Source organism: Gymnoscopelus braueri, assembly GCF_963280865.1.
Source record: "Gymnoscopelus braueri genome assembly, chromosome: 24".
Lineage (NCBI taxonomy): Eukaryota > Metazoa > Chordata > Actinopteri > Myctophiformes > Myctophidae > Gymnoscopelus > Gymnoscopelus braueri.
The window spans coordinates 33,851,911-33,866,091 of NC_137626.1; the positions used below are offsets into that span (position 1 = coordinate 33,851,911).

The 14,181-nt window shown below is 41.7% G+C and overlaps 1 protein-coding gene across 1 annotated transcript; it reads left to right on the plus strand.

Moving 5' to 3' along the window:
* Positions 1-5,825: 5,825 nt before the first annotated feature.
* LOC308080596 (four and a half LIM domains protein 2-like) lies at positions 5,826-13,382 on the plus strand (the record flags this gene model as incomplete). Its single annotated transcript, XM_080422490.1, has 5 exons — positions 5,826-5,981; positions 7,250-7,424; positions 9,079-9,248; positions 9,801-9,987; positions 13,231-13,382. The coding sequence occupies 5 exons, from the start codon at positions 5,826-5,828 to the stop codon at positions 13,380-13,382; spliced, it is 840 nt and encodes a 279-aa protein (XP_080278616.1).
* Positions 13,383-14,181: the final 799 nt, after the last annotated feature.

The following is a 14,181-nucleotide window of genomic DNA, read 5'->3' on the forward strand; positions in this document are numbered from 1 at the left end:
AAATAAAAACGAAATAAAACTACGCTACGATGACTAAAACTAAGACTAAATATATTGACAATTTTGTCAACAAATAAAAACTAGACTAAAATGTTAGTGAGGGTTGGAGTGGAGAAGAGATCCAGTAGAACTAAGACAAGTCATTTGGTAATTTTGGTTGGGCTCCGGTGTTGCGCTCTGAAAATAGCAGATCTACAAGCTCACAACGCGTCGCGCTGCGACGCGTTGTGAGCTTGTAGATCGGCTATTTTCAGCATGCAACCAAGTGTAAAATCAGCCATTATGACACCATCAAGGCACCGCCAAAATACATTTCAGTCGACTAAATCGACTGTAGATTTAGTCGACTAAAACTAGACAAAAACTAAAACATTTCCTATGACAAAAATATGACTAAAACTAAATCAAAATTTGCTGTCAAAATCAACACTGCAATGAAGTCACATACACTGATTGAACATAACAAAAATGATGTTGACGATTAATTGTCATACAAATTTAACTTTTTTTCCCCAGAAATAGCTGATCTACAAGCTTACAACAAGCTTGTGGATCTGCTATTTCTGCTTTTCTTTTAATATTTGAAAATGTATGAACACTTTTCAACGTGGAAACGATGATGGCCTACCAATGAACTCGCACGCTTTCATCGAGTCATTCATGAACTGAATCGGTGAACCACAACATTCACCGATTGAATTGAACCCCGCATTCGTTGACGTCTGTGGGACCTTTTGACGTCTCTGTCTCTCCTGTGTTCTCACTTCTCACTTTGATTTGCCCAAAATTTCACTTCCCTGGGTGTGTTTGTTTTTTGCCTTTCTCTGGAGGTGTTTTTCACAGCTCTCTGAGCATGACTCCAATTGATTCAATTGGTTGGAATGTTTTTAATGGAGCTGACAACAGCGAGAGTGTCGCTGACGATCTGACGCTTCCATTGTGTCAGAGTCTTAATTTTATCTAAACGCTTGGAATGCTGTACTATTTGTCTTTTTTTTTCCTCTCTCTCATTTCAGTTAGCAGTGGTGGAAGAGTCACTAAGTAAATGTACTCATGTACTGTACTCAAATACAATTCTGAGGTACTTTAACAATTATTCAACATCTTTTTACTTTGAAGGTTTAACAGGGAGAATATGCATGAACCGCTTGAGCCCTATTCTAGACATGAATTCTATACACAAGCTCACAATGCATCCCATCACGATGGGTTGTGAGCTTGTAGTTTGGCTATTTTTGGAAAGGTTTGAAACATGCCCTTTGCAGAGTATTTCTGCACTGTGGTAGTGTTACTACCTACTCATTGCTGTAGAGTGTGTGTTCAGTAACAGAGGTCTCTCCTCCAGTCCATGTACTGTTATACTGTCATGTACTATTCTCATGTCTTACTAAATAAACTACATCAATCAATCCTACTCTCTAGTGAACAGAAAATACATTTTCAGGTGGGTTGCCAATTTCCTCCAATTTTGTCTGCTCATTTGTTTGTTTCATCACTTCCCAATTTAACTTGTTTATCTTACCCTGTATGTGTTCTCTCTCCTGATTGGATACAATTGGTATCCCTATACCTGAAGATGTATTTCATGTTTACTAAAGAGACCCCTGTTACTGAACAAGCACTCTAGCATTGATATCTATTGGAAAAGAGCTACGTACAGTACTTAGCATTTATGGAAGGGGACACAAACCAATCACAGGGCCCTATACACAAATTTACTTAGTGGGTCGGGCCAGCTGTGAAAGGACGGTTGCCGGTTCAGTCCCCCTGAATGGTTGGGAATATGTGGGTGCCAAAGTAACACTCAAACGAACCTTGAGCAAGGCACCTAACCAGTGTTGCCATGTCGGCTTATTATAAGTGACTTTGGGCTTCTTTTTCTGCAAAGTTGCTTGTTAAATATTGGTTAGTTGTGATTTTTCTTTTGGGGGGCTAGTTTCTAAAGTGTAGTTCCTTATTTAAGCTTGTTTCCTAATGTTTTAATTATTATTCAAACCAGTGGTTCTCAAATATTTTCATTTCATTTTGTGCCAGGGCCCAGGGAGCATGTGTTTTTAGAATGTTTAAAAAAATATATTCCAAATATTCCACTTTATTTTAAGAGTTTAAAAAAATAGCAGATCTACAAGCTTGCATCGCGACGCGTCGTGAGCTTGTAGACCGGCCGTTTCGAAAATACGATTTACATGCTCACAATGCATGGCGATGTGAAGCGTTGTGAAGAGCATTCACACAACCAACTATAAATGAAGGAAAATAAAAGCACTGTCCCTTTTTAAACACAGATTTACTGGTGCTCTGATGGCTCTAATGAGTGAAATTAAATGAAAGGCCCCCACTATGACGTACCGAGCTAGCCCTGGCTCCCATTCTAACATTCCTGTGGCATGTGCCATGTGGGGCCTTTAATGACTTGATGCAATCTACAAATTAGTCGTTACTGCTCTTGAATGTCCCACGCACACGTGGAAGAATGTGTTTACTTGGCCCTTGTGCTCTCAATATATCCTGACAGCAGGTGGGGGGGAAAGTAACCAAGTACGTTCACCCCAACACTGTACTTGAGTGCAGTTTTGAGGTACTTTTTCTTTTGAGAATGTAATTTTTTTCAATGCTTCATGCTTCTACCCCATCTCACACTGCATCTTAAAATACTTATCTTAATCTGTATCTTAACTGCAGGATCAATGAAGGTATCTGGTATATATGTATGATTATTAATGGCAAACATACATTAACCACTTAAGCCCTATTCTTCTATCCATGATAACACTAAAATATTTTAGTTATTTTGCAGGTCTCTCTCTCTCGCTCTCTCTCTCTCTCTCTCTCTCTCTCTCTCTCTCTCTCTCTCTCTCTCTCTCTCTCTCTCTTTTTATTTGAGTAAAAATCTGAGTAGGCCTACTTCTTCCACGTACCTGGCAACCTGGACGTGTGAATTATGTAGTAAGGGCCAGCGAGTTGATGTTTTGAGCACACTCCGGTGGACAAACTCGCCGAACGAGTGACAGACTTATTCCGTTCTTTATTTGTTTACTTTTTTATTTTATTTCGCCTTAATGTGGCTAAATGCCTGCAGAAAGCCTTTTCACTTTAAAGTCACCATTCATGTGAATCATGTTTCTCCAACAGTTGATACCTTCAGGCTGTATTAAGTTTACTTTAATCAAATCAACCAATTGTCAGAGGTATTTTGGCAGCGTATTAAAGCGATTGTAACTCGCCTCAACAACAGAGTGTTTGCTTGCTGCTCTGTTGTCAGCGATGGCAGTAAATGAAGAGCTTTTGCACAACTACTCAGTAGGACAGGTGCGTATAGGAGAGAACAGACAATGCAGAGAAAATGGAAATGGTTCCACACGCTGTCTTCATTTACAGACATAGATTGAAGTATATGTTTGGTTCAGCTGACCTTATGTCATACTGTACCTGATGAAGGACGGTGGTTTCTTCCATGAATGAAAGAAAATTCCTTTTCATGTTGGCTGTCATCGTTTTGATTGATCAACCATCATGGATTCCACACAACTTGTTACACAATTGAATATCATTGCTGTCCATATTCTAACTCTTTGTTTTTTTGTCAATTAAGGCCCTATTTGATCATACTACAGCGTCACACTAAACGCACCGCGTTTCGAGCTTTTAGATTTGCTATTTGTGCTATTTTTGCATTTGAATCCTGAAAAGTAACAGTTTTCGACCTATATAAGGTTTCCACCCGACAACGACGATATGTGACGATGGCTGTGAGCAGGGATGATCTGCAGGGGAGGGGCTCCATGCTCCATGTGCGGTCGTTCTTTATTTATGTGTTTTATTCCTGCTTTTGGTCAAACTGAATTAAATGCATGCATTTTTGTACACAGATATGTTTGATATTTTTGATACTACTGGACGCCGGGCACAGCACTCCCTCGGCGAGTTTAAAGTCGGTCGATCCCATATATGGGCACGGCTGTCGGATCGGCGGTTCTGGACAACCGGATTTCCATGTCTACCGTATATATTGTGTCGGTTGGATCGGTGGCAGTGGACAACCACCGGTCCGACCGACTTGGTGCCGCCACCGGGCACGGCACTCCCTTGGGTTGTCGGCAAGGCGTGCGCCGCTCAAACTACAGCCTCACGGACACGCGGACGGACATAGATTTATCGCATTTATAGTATAGGATGGCAAGAATAGCTGATCTACAGGCTCAGAAAATGCTCTCAATTGGAGTGAGTTGCTGAAGTCAAGATTTTTCCTAGCTTTTCTGAGATCAAAAGATTGTTTGATCTTTCATATCTTTCCAGTATTATGTTGCTAATATGCTAATACTGTCCATAACATCTCTGCAGGAGTTTGGAGCTCAAATGAAACTCAACCTTTCGCTATGACACATTATGATCCAAGGACATCTGAGAATGGTGCTGGTGGCAGCGTGCTATTACCGCTGTAGGCACCAGGGAGAGTCATTTTGGGGGTCTCTGAGTGCCACCAGTCTTCATGTGACATGTGATCTGAGAGAGAGAGAGAGAAAATAGCCAATCTAGAAGCTCTAGATTACACATCATGCTATTTTTTTAAACGTCACCCCTTTTTAAGGCATCGTATAACTTTGCCCTGTCTTTACATAACGAAATAATACGCATATTTTTTGTATCCATAATTTGCAGTGATCAAATAACAAAGCATTATGTACATTTTTTTGTATCCATAACAGCAGTGATCAGCCACTGGAGTAGTGTGGTGGTGTTTAGCTGCAGAAACACATAGAGCTGTATTTTGATGTTTTCATTGTTTGTTTTGGTATACAGCAGTGGTTCTCAACTAGTGGTCCGGGGACCACCAGTGGTCCTTGAGGGGGTACCAGGGGGTCCCCAGCAAAAGTAGTTAACAAAGCATCACAATCATTTTAACTTAGCTCTGGCTATTCAAAAATAGCAGATATACAAGCTCATAGCGCGGCACCGAGTGCGAGCGCTATGAGCTTGCAGATCTGCTATTTTTGAAAAATCTTGAAAATGTGTGCATATCTTTGAATATATATATTTTTTAAAGCGAACATTTTAACTCAAATCTTTGCTTCTGGGGGTCCCTGGCACAACATATAAATTTAGGTGTCCTTGGCATGAAAAAGGTTGAAAACCACTGGTATACAGGGATGTTTTTGGGGGATACCAAACTAGTAAAAACACCCAAGCAAGAGAGGGTAGTGTGTGTTTCTGCAGGTAAACACCACCACACTACTCCAGTGGCTGATGACTGCTGGGTATAGAGGGAAATGATGGGTAAAACACAGGGCAAAATTACGCATGCTTTTAAACGCAAAAAGGGGGTTATTTTACTGCACTTGCACTGTGTGCTTCCAAAAAGTGGGTTGGGACCCATTTGTGGGTCGCGGACAAATTGTTATGGGTCACGAGTACATAAATATCCCTATTTCCTATACATTTAGTTTGTTATTATTATTAATTCAAAACATTTAAAAAAAAATACAAGAAAAACTAAACAAAAAAGCAAAATGTTATGTTTTTTCAAAGAAATGTCATACATGATTTTTTTATTTTTTATAAAACTCTAAGAAATTCCATCAATTAGAAAATAGCCGATCTACAAGCTCCTAACGCACTGCAACGCGTAGGAGCTTGTAGATCGGCTATTTTCACAACTTTGGGTCCCGTGGAGACATCAAATTTCTCTTTTGGGTCTCGAGCTAAAAGGTTTGTGAACCAATGCTTTACTGTAATGATGCTATATGAAGTTATACCTACCATCTGTCCTTTGTCGTTTTCTCTCTCTCAGCATCAGTGAAGCGAGAGGACTAGACATGGATTCAAGGATGGAGGATCGCTACGACTGCGAGGAGTGCAAGGACAGCCTGTACGGACAGAAGTACATCCTGAAGGAGGAGAGCCCTTACTGCATCAAGTGCTACGAGACGCTCTTCTCCAACACCTGCGACCAATGCAAGAAAGGCATTCCCTGCACCAGCAGGGTAAAAGAACTTGAAGTTAACCGTAATGATTAGCAGGGTAAAGAAATGCATTTAGACCTGGTGGTTCTCAAGACTTTTTTGTGTCAAGGACCCCCGGATTGTATTTGGCCGCGGACCCACCATCTGGAGCTATTTTGTGACAGAGGCCCCCATAGAAGATTTGGTGTTTAAAAAATAATATATATAAAAATAAATAAATCTTTCAAAAATGTATCTTCAAGCTCACAACGTGTCAGCTGACATATAAAATGGGGTTAAAGGAGTGATTTTGATGCTACGGTACGGTAGCTCATTTTGCTGGGGACCCCCCTGGAACCCCCTGAAGGACCCCTGGGGGTCCCTGGACCCCACTTTGAGAACCACTCCATTAAATATACTGTCAGTCAACATGCAGGGGAAAGATATTGCATTGTGAAATCCATGATTCTAACTAATTTGGAGTTTTGGAGTAATTTGGAGTTTCATGTATGTTCTGTTACTGGAGCTAAATGGGCATGGCTATATGATGGGTCTGTCTCTCCAGCTCGTTAGAAAAGAGAAAATGTATTTTCAGCCAGGGCTACCCATTTTCTCCAATCAGGAGAGATGACTCATACAGGATAAACAAGTGAAATTGGAAGTGATGACACAAAATGTTTACTGGAACGCTAGAAGCTGATTAAATGGGTACTCTCTCCTGATAGGCTGACTTGAAAATGTATTTTCTTTTTTTTTATCCCACGATTTTGTAACCCTTTTTCACACGGTGCCAATTATCTAAGGGATCCTGGGCGCTACACTCCCCCCACCAGCCTAGGGAGCCCAGAACCGAGCTCATGCCTCCTTCAATGCATGAGAGCCAACTGAGCTTCTTGTCACCTGACAGTGGGGAGTTTCCCCGGTTGGACGTAGTGCGTGGAAGGAACACGTTCTTCCAAACAGTTCCCTTTCCCCTCCATCAGGCGCCCCGGCTGTCATGGGGGAGGCGGTATAGCGACCAGGATTACTGCATGTTTTTGTGAGGGTATTAACTGCCCTTGGAGACACGGGGAGAACATGCAAACTCCACACAGAGTAGAAAATGTGAGAGTGAAAATGTATTTTCTGTTTAATAAAAAGCTGGAGAGACGTGGAAAAACCATGTTACTGAACAAACACTCTAGTCTATAGCAACAATTACTACCAGAATATAGAACTTCAACTTTTTTTACAAAACAAAAACATATTCTTTTAGTTTTAGTTTAGTAAAATTCACTTATACACCACCTTTAATACTGTTCTTCCTACAGGATCTGTCGTACAGGGAGCGCCACTGGCACGACGAGTGCTTCCTGTGCAACAAGTGTACCCGCTCGCTGGTGGAGAAGCCCTTCTCCACCAGGGACGACATTCTGATGTGCACCGAATGCTACGCCAACGAGTACTCTGCCAAGTGCAACGAGTGCATGAAGACCATCATGCCTGGTGAGGACTTGAGAATACTCCAGTGGCGGAAGAAGTAGCTACTCAGATATTTTACTTAAGTAAAAGTAGCAATACCACAATATAAAAATAGCAATACCACAGTAATAGCAATACCACAAAATGCAGAGGCTATTTTCAAATAGCCTCTGCATAAAATAGGGCTGAAGTGGTTAATGTATGTTTTATAATATAATGTAGAACTGCAAAGTTACTAGTAACTAATGTTATCAAATATTGTAGTGGAGTAAAAGTACAATATTTTCCTCAGATGTAGTGGAGTAAGTAAAAGTGAAAGTGCTGAAAATTGGAAATACTCCAGTAAAGTAAAAGTACCTCAAAATTGTGCTCAAGTACAGTACTTGAGTAAATGTACTTAGTCACTTTACACCACTGGTGCACTCCCATCTAATGTGTCGTCGCTGTCGACCTTGCCTCTCCATATTTCATGTTTTTACGTTTTCCCCCCCTCCATTAAAGATGGGGTGCCATGATATTTTTCAACCTTAAAACCTGATCATAAGGTATTATTATTATGTAAGGATTTTTTTCAACAAAAAAAAAAGTGTACAGTAAGTGTAAAATGTTGTTTTTATGTGGACACGCCTCCAGTTCATTAAGTATACCTGGTTCTCACCTTAGCACCTCCTCCACCACCTTAGCACCACCCACCTGTCCTAGTCCCTCCTCCTCCTCATGCCCACACCTGTTGTGTTATGATAATGAGGGGGAGGGTATGGCATTGTGATGTCACAATGCCCCTGTTTCTCTATTGGCACTTTTGACCCTCAAGGTTTCAGCCTCCAGGAAGAAACTCCAAATAGTCAGAGAAGACATAAAACACCATAAAAACACCACCGGGGGGCTTAATGAAGTTCTATCAACCTCATAGACACATGAAAAACAGAAAAAGTGCAAAACCATGGCACCACCTCTTTAATTATTGCCCTATTTTAGTAGTTTGCAACATTTTCTGGATCAGGAACCCACTTGAAAATCTCAAAAGTGTTTGTGGCCCGCCCATCTGACCACTAAACTTAAGTGGTCAGGTGGGTGGGCCACGTGCATTTTCAGAACATGTTTAATTCAATGATCAATCAGTTGATTGTTTTCCAGCTTGTATCAATGGAGCTAACATAGCGTCACCTTGCTAAACTAATGGCCTAAGTAATTTTTTTAAGTTGTTCAGAAAAAAATGAAAAACTGATCCAAAACAAAACTATGATATTTCTTAATCATTTCACCCAAAACGTTTATAACAAATTATGACTATTAACATAAAAATAACACTGTCTGTCAGTTATGTAACATAAGAGATTTAAATAGGTTTAAATGTGATTAAACCTGACTTAGGCCAAACGATTTGATGATTTTCTTTTTGGCTTAAGTCACAAAAACATGTGACTATAGGCCAAGAAAATGGCCTATCTTGGCCTAAGTCACACTGGGGAGATAGGCCATTATACTAAAAGGGACGGGAACAGCGTGATCCTTTTCAAGTAGGAGATGGGCGATTTTACCAGAGGTGGCCAGTGTCATGAGGAGCTGACTTTAGGCAAGAATATAATTTTCCTCAAAAATTTCTTAGGCCATTAGTTTAGCAAGGTGTTATTCTTTGCCTGTATCACAATTGAATCTCTCTTTATCTCTCTCTCAGGCACCAAGAAGATGGAGCACAGGGGGAACAGTTGGCATGAGGGCTGTTTCACGTGCCAGCGCTGCCAGCTGCCCATCGGCACCAAGAGCTTCGTCCAGAAGGAGAACAACAACTACTGCATGCCCTGCTACGAGCAGCAGTTCGCCCTGCAGTGCGTCCAGTGCAGCAACGTACGCACGGCTCTAACTATCCATTATCACTTGTAGCGATCATTCTATCGATTACGTTTTCGATTCGTGTAGAAAGAGAACGTGATGTCACACCATTGAAAGTAATTGCTGAAAACCTCCCAAGATGGTGCCACCTGTCCATTGAAGTCAATGGACGGGGGTGGGGCGTTTCTTTTTTAAATAAAGGAAAATCACCATAGTTCACCCAAAAAAAAATATCCATGGATTCAAGTCTCCATGGGGTGACTAATCGATAGGAAAAAAAGTAATTTTGGGGGTGAACTATCCCTTTAAGATTGGCCGTAAACTAGTTGTAGTCTCACTTAGCCGGATGATGCATGGTCCAATGTAGGGTCTAAAACCGTTTGGAAACTGTTTGGAGATTTGAACAAGTAACTGCATCGCATTAACCAAAATACTTTAGGGCAGTCCTCTATCTATATCTTCTATATGGCATCAGGATTATAGCTTCCAATCACTGTACATTTTGTTCGTGGAGGTGTGCGTGCGTGACGTGTGTAACGAACAATTCTTTCACTCATCCCCTTGTAGCCAATCACCACTGGTGGAGTGACGTACCGCGAGCAGCCTTGGCACAAGGAGTGCTTCGTGTGCATCGGATGCAAGCAGCCGCTGTCCGGACAGCGCTTCTCCTCCCGCGACGACTGCGTCTACTGCCTCGACTGCTTCTGCAACCTGTTTGCCAAGAAGTGTGCCTCGTGCACCACACCCATCAGCGGTAAGCCTATACGACACCACCTGAACCACTCAAATACTTTGTTGACCGGCGTTCCCCAGGGGTTTGTAGTAGGACCCTCTTTTTTCCTAACCTGACTCCGCCAGATGGGGCGGTATTGAGTTCACATTAAGTTCACGATACAGCCTCCATCTGGGAACGCTCAGAGATTGGAGTTTACACCGACCTGCGCCCTGTCGAACCAATCAGCGGCAGCTACGGGCGGGATCTTGGCGAGACCAGGTGTGACGCCATCAAGACACGCCTATTGCATTGTACTTCTTTCACTATTCATCATGGCCGTTACCACGAACAACAGCACTACAAGTTGCGCAGCTACTATACGTCATGTAGACACGTCAATATGATTGGTTGGAGTTAGCGCGCCCAGACGGTGATAGACAGACGGTCCCATCCAATCACCTGCCAAGTAGCTTGAAAAAACAGACCGCCGTCTCGCAGCGGTTGAGCTACCAAGGTCCCAGATGGAAGTAGGTTGTGAAACAAATGTGTGAAGCAAGCTTCTTCCATCTGGCGGAGTCAGGTTACTTTTTTCCCCCCTCTACACTAAATATACTAGGCGAAAATAGATGATCTACCCCAGAATAGGGACTCTACTTTTACAAAATGTCCGGGTAGCTCAATAGGCTCTATGCACAGAAGCCATATTGGACAGAAATTGGACCGTTTTGGCATTTCCTTAGTTCCTTCACAGGTGTTACAAATGATACTAATGAAGGCTCAGTTCCATTCTGGTCAAACAGAGTCAGGGTGCTGATATTGTGCATGTTGACTCACTGGAAACACTGCTACACCAGTGGGTCTCAAAGTAAGGGTCCATTTGGTTCCATTTGTACACTCTCAGATTTATGGGGGTCCTTCAAATTAAAAAGTTTGAGAACCACTGCTACACTAAGGGTGCGTTCGGAAATTGTGCACCGGAGCGCACGCGCCTATTAGTTTGTAGGCTATTGGCCAGTGCGCTCATTGCTGTATTTCCGAACGCACCCTATACACGAATCCACGGAGCGCTGCCCTGGGCGCAGCCATTGCTGCGGTGTCAACGCTCCGCGGACGCGACACCGCAGCAATGGCCGCCTACAGGCATTTACAGGCAGCGCGTCTGTGGATTCGTCTATATGGAACAGAGCCTTCATTAGAATCATTGGTAACACCTGTGAAGGAAGGGCCCAATTTATTGCCAATATGGCTGCTGTGCACAGAGCCCATCGGTAGAGCATGCACCTTTGTACCACAATGTCATGGGTTCGTTTGGGTTCGACTTCCACATTCTACTGAGAATAAGCCTCTCCGACCCTACTAAACAAAGAAATATGACTTTACAGCCCCTTTCATTTATCTCCCATCATGACCCCAAAAGCCTTGGTGCCAGCGCGTAGGCCTACAGCACGGAGCTATTTGGACAGATCAGTCCTTTTGCATCAGTGCAGAAATATAATGGGCGCCATAAGGTCCTTAACCCATTAAGACTGGGAACACATCTACAGTGTATGTGTAATTTTTAAGATTTCTTTGGGCTATTCAAAAATAGCAGATCAAGCTCGTAGCGCGGCACAGAGTGCAAATATTTGAATATATATATATTTTTTAAAGCGATTTTTTTTTTACTCACATTTTTGCTCCCTGGAACAAAATATTTTAAGATAGGGGTCCGCGGCCAAATACATATCATTTTGGGTGGTCCTTGACAGGAAAAAGTATTTAAAAGACATTTGTAGAATCCCCAGAAGCACAAATATATATATATTCAAAGTTTTGCACACATTTTCACGATAAAAAAAAAGAAATAGCGGACCGACAAGCTCATAGTGCGGCACTCTGTGCTGCACTATAAGCTTGTAGATCTGTTATTTTTGAATAGCCAAAGTAATCGTAAAATGACACACAGATGCGTTCCCGGTCTTAATGGGTTAAAATAAGCATGCTTTAGATTTTCTCCTGATCATGTGTTTCCTGTCCCCTCCCAGAGCGACCAAATCAACATCCATTAGATGATTATTACATTATGGTGATCAGGAGTCTATTTGTTTGTTCCTGTTTGGTTTCGAGCAGTCGCTGGTGGGAAGTAACTAAGTACATTTACTCAAGTACTGTACTTAAGTGCCGTTTAGATACTTTATAGTTCTACTTTTAGGCATATATTGTACTTTTTACTCCACTGCAATTATTTGACAGCTCTGAAACAAATCTGACTACTTCTTTCACCAATCATGAGTCTATAATAGTCAAATTCCAATACTCACATTTCTTCCTCCTCCCCTACTCCCCGTCCTCCAGTTGCCAGTGTTAAGGAGAAACTGTGTGACCATCTTGTGGCCTTCATTATCATGAATTGAATCTGTATGTTTCAATTTTCTATATTCTTTGATTTTTTGGTATATTGTTGTTTTGTCCAGTTGATGGAGTGTAGACTATTTAATGGACCACATTGTGGACTCAAGCCTCTGGCTTTTTGTGTCATCCATTTGGTGTGATTTTGTAAATCATTGTACTGTCTTGTACCTTTAAAATATTGTCAATAAAGTATTCAATCAATCAATCAACCAATCAATCAATCAATCAATCAATCACATATTGTCAATGTCCAGAGTTAAAGCTAGTAATAAATGAACAGCTGTTATTTACGTTAGGCGCTCATTGTATTTATGTGAAGTCCACAAGATGGTCACATATTTCGGCAGGAGGAGCCGAGGAGGCAGACAGTTGAATATTGGACATAGGCTTATGTCTGTGGTTGCCTAACTTGCGTGGATCAGGGCCCATTTGCAAATCTCGAAAGTGTTCGCGGCCCACCCATCTGACCATTTAACACGGACAAGATATATGCATCATCGGAGCATGTTTATTTGAATGATCAATCAATTGATTGTGTTTCATCATGGATCATTGTATTCTTTATCAGTAATACAACAATGGCTGGCGGCGTGATGGCATCACGCTCATGACTCAGCCATAACCATATAAGGAGTTCCCAATGCAGCTACGCCCAAATATGGAGTATGTTGTCTAACCTCAATGTGTCGTCATGGTATCAGGCGCAAACAAATCAGTCAGCTCCATATATGGAGCTCTGAACAATCACTACCATAGAGTTTGGGTTGATATTCGTGACTAAACATTGCACCGGCCATTCTGTTTTAGTGAACAGGAACGAAATGATTTGAGTCATCGAAACAAACCATAATTCCCGCTTATGCGTTGTGTTCCTGCTTGGGTTTCTTTCAGGCCTGGGAGGCAGCAAGTACATCTCGTTCAACGATCGCCAGTGGCACAACGACTGCTTCAACTGCAGGAAGTGCTGCGTGTCCCTGGTGGGGCGAGGCTTCCTGACCGTCCACGAGGACATCATGTGCCCCGACTGCGGCAGGGAGGCCTGAGTCGAGGCACGCCACCCACACACCGAGCAGGACATCGCCGAGGTCCAACCCGTAGCTTCGACTCGCATTCAGCAGAAAGTGCATCTCTCTGGCTGTTGTTTTCTTCTCAAGTCATAAAAGTTATTTGTTTTCCTTATCAGACTAATCTGTTCACATTGCTTTAGGAGATATTTGCATGCTCTGATGAGAATGTGAGTATATTTGTATCGTTGCTGTCGGGCAGAAGCCTTGTGTCTCCATATTTCAACTTTTAATGTTTAGTTTTTTGGTAAATTAATGTGCCACAAGAGTGTCATGTAAAAGACGCAAATATAGCCGATCTACAAGCTCGTAATGTGTCTTAGTGACTTTGTGAGCATGCATATCGGCTATTATTATTAGGTGAGTCTGTGGGTTTTATAAATATTTAACAAATATAAAGTATTAACAAGAGAATTGTGACTAAATAATAATTACATTGGATCCATTGGAACACAGGTAATTTATTTTCCATTTCTTGAAAAGTAACTGTTTTGGACATTTGGTTTTCACCCGACGGCAACGATAAAGGTTGAAGATAGTGACTAATTTAATAACATATTATTCATTAGCGAAGCTGTGCTATAAAACAGTATGTTTGAATTTCAACGAGGGCAATGTTGTTCATGGATTAACACTTTTGGAATGAGACTGTTTAAAGGAGTAGTTCACCCCAAAAAATACTTATTTTCTATCAATTAGGCCTACACACCTCATGAAGCCTTGAATTCATGGAGATTTTTTTGTTTTTGTCGCATTCCTAAGCTAATAATTTGATAAC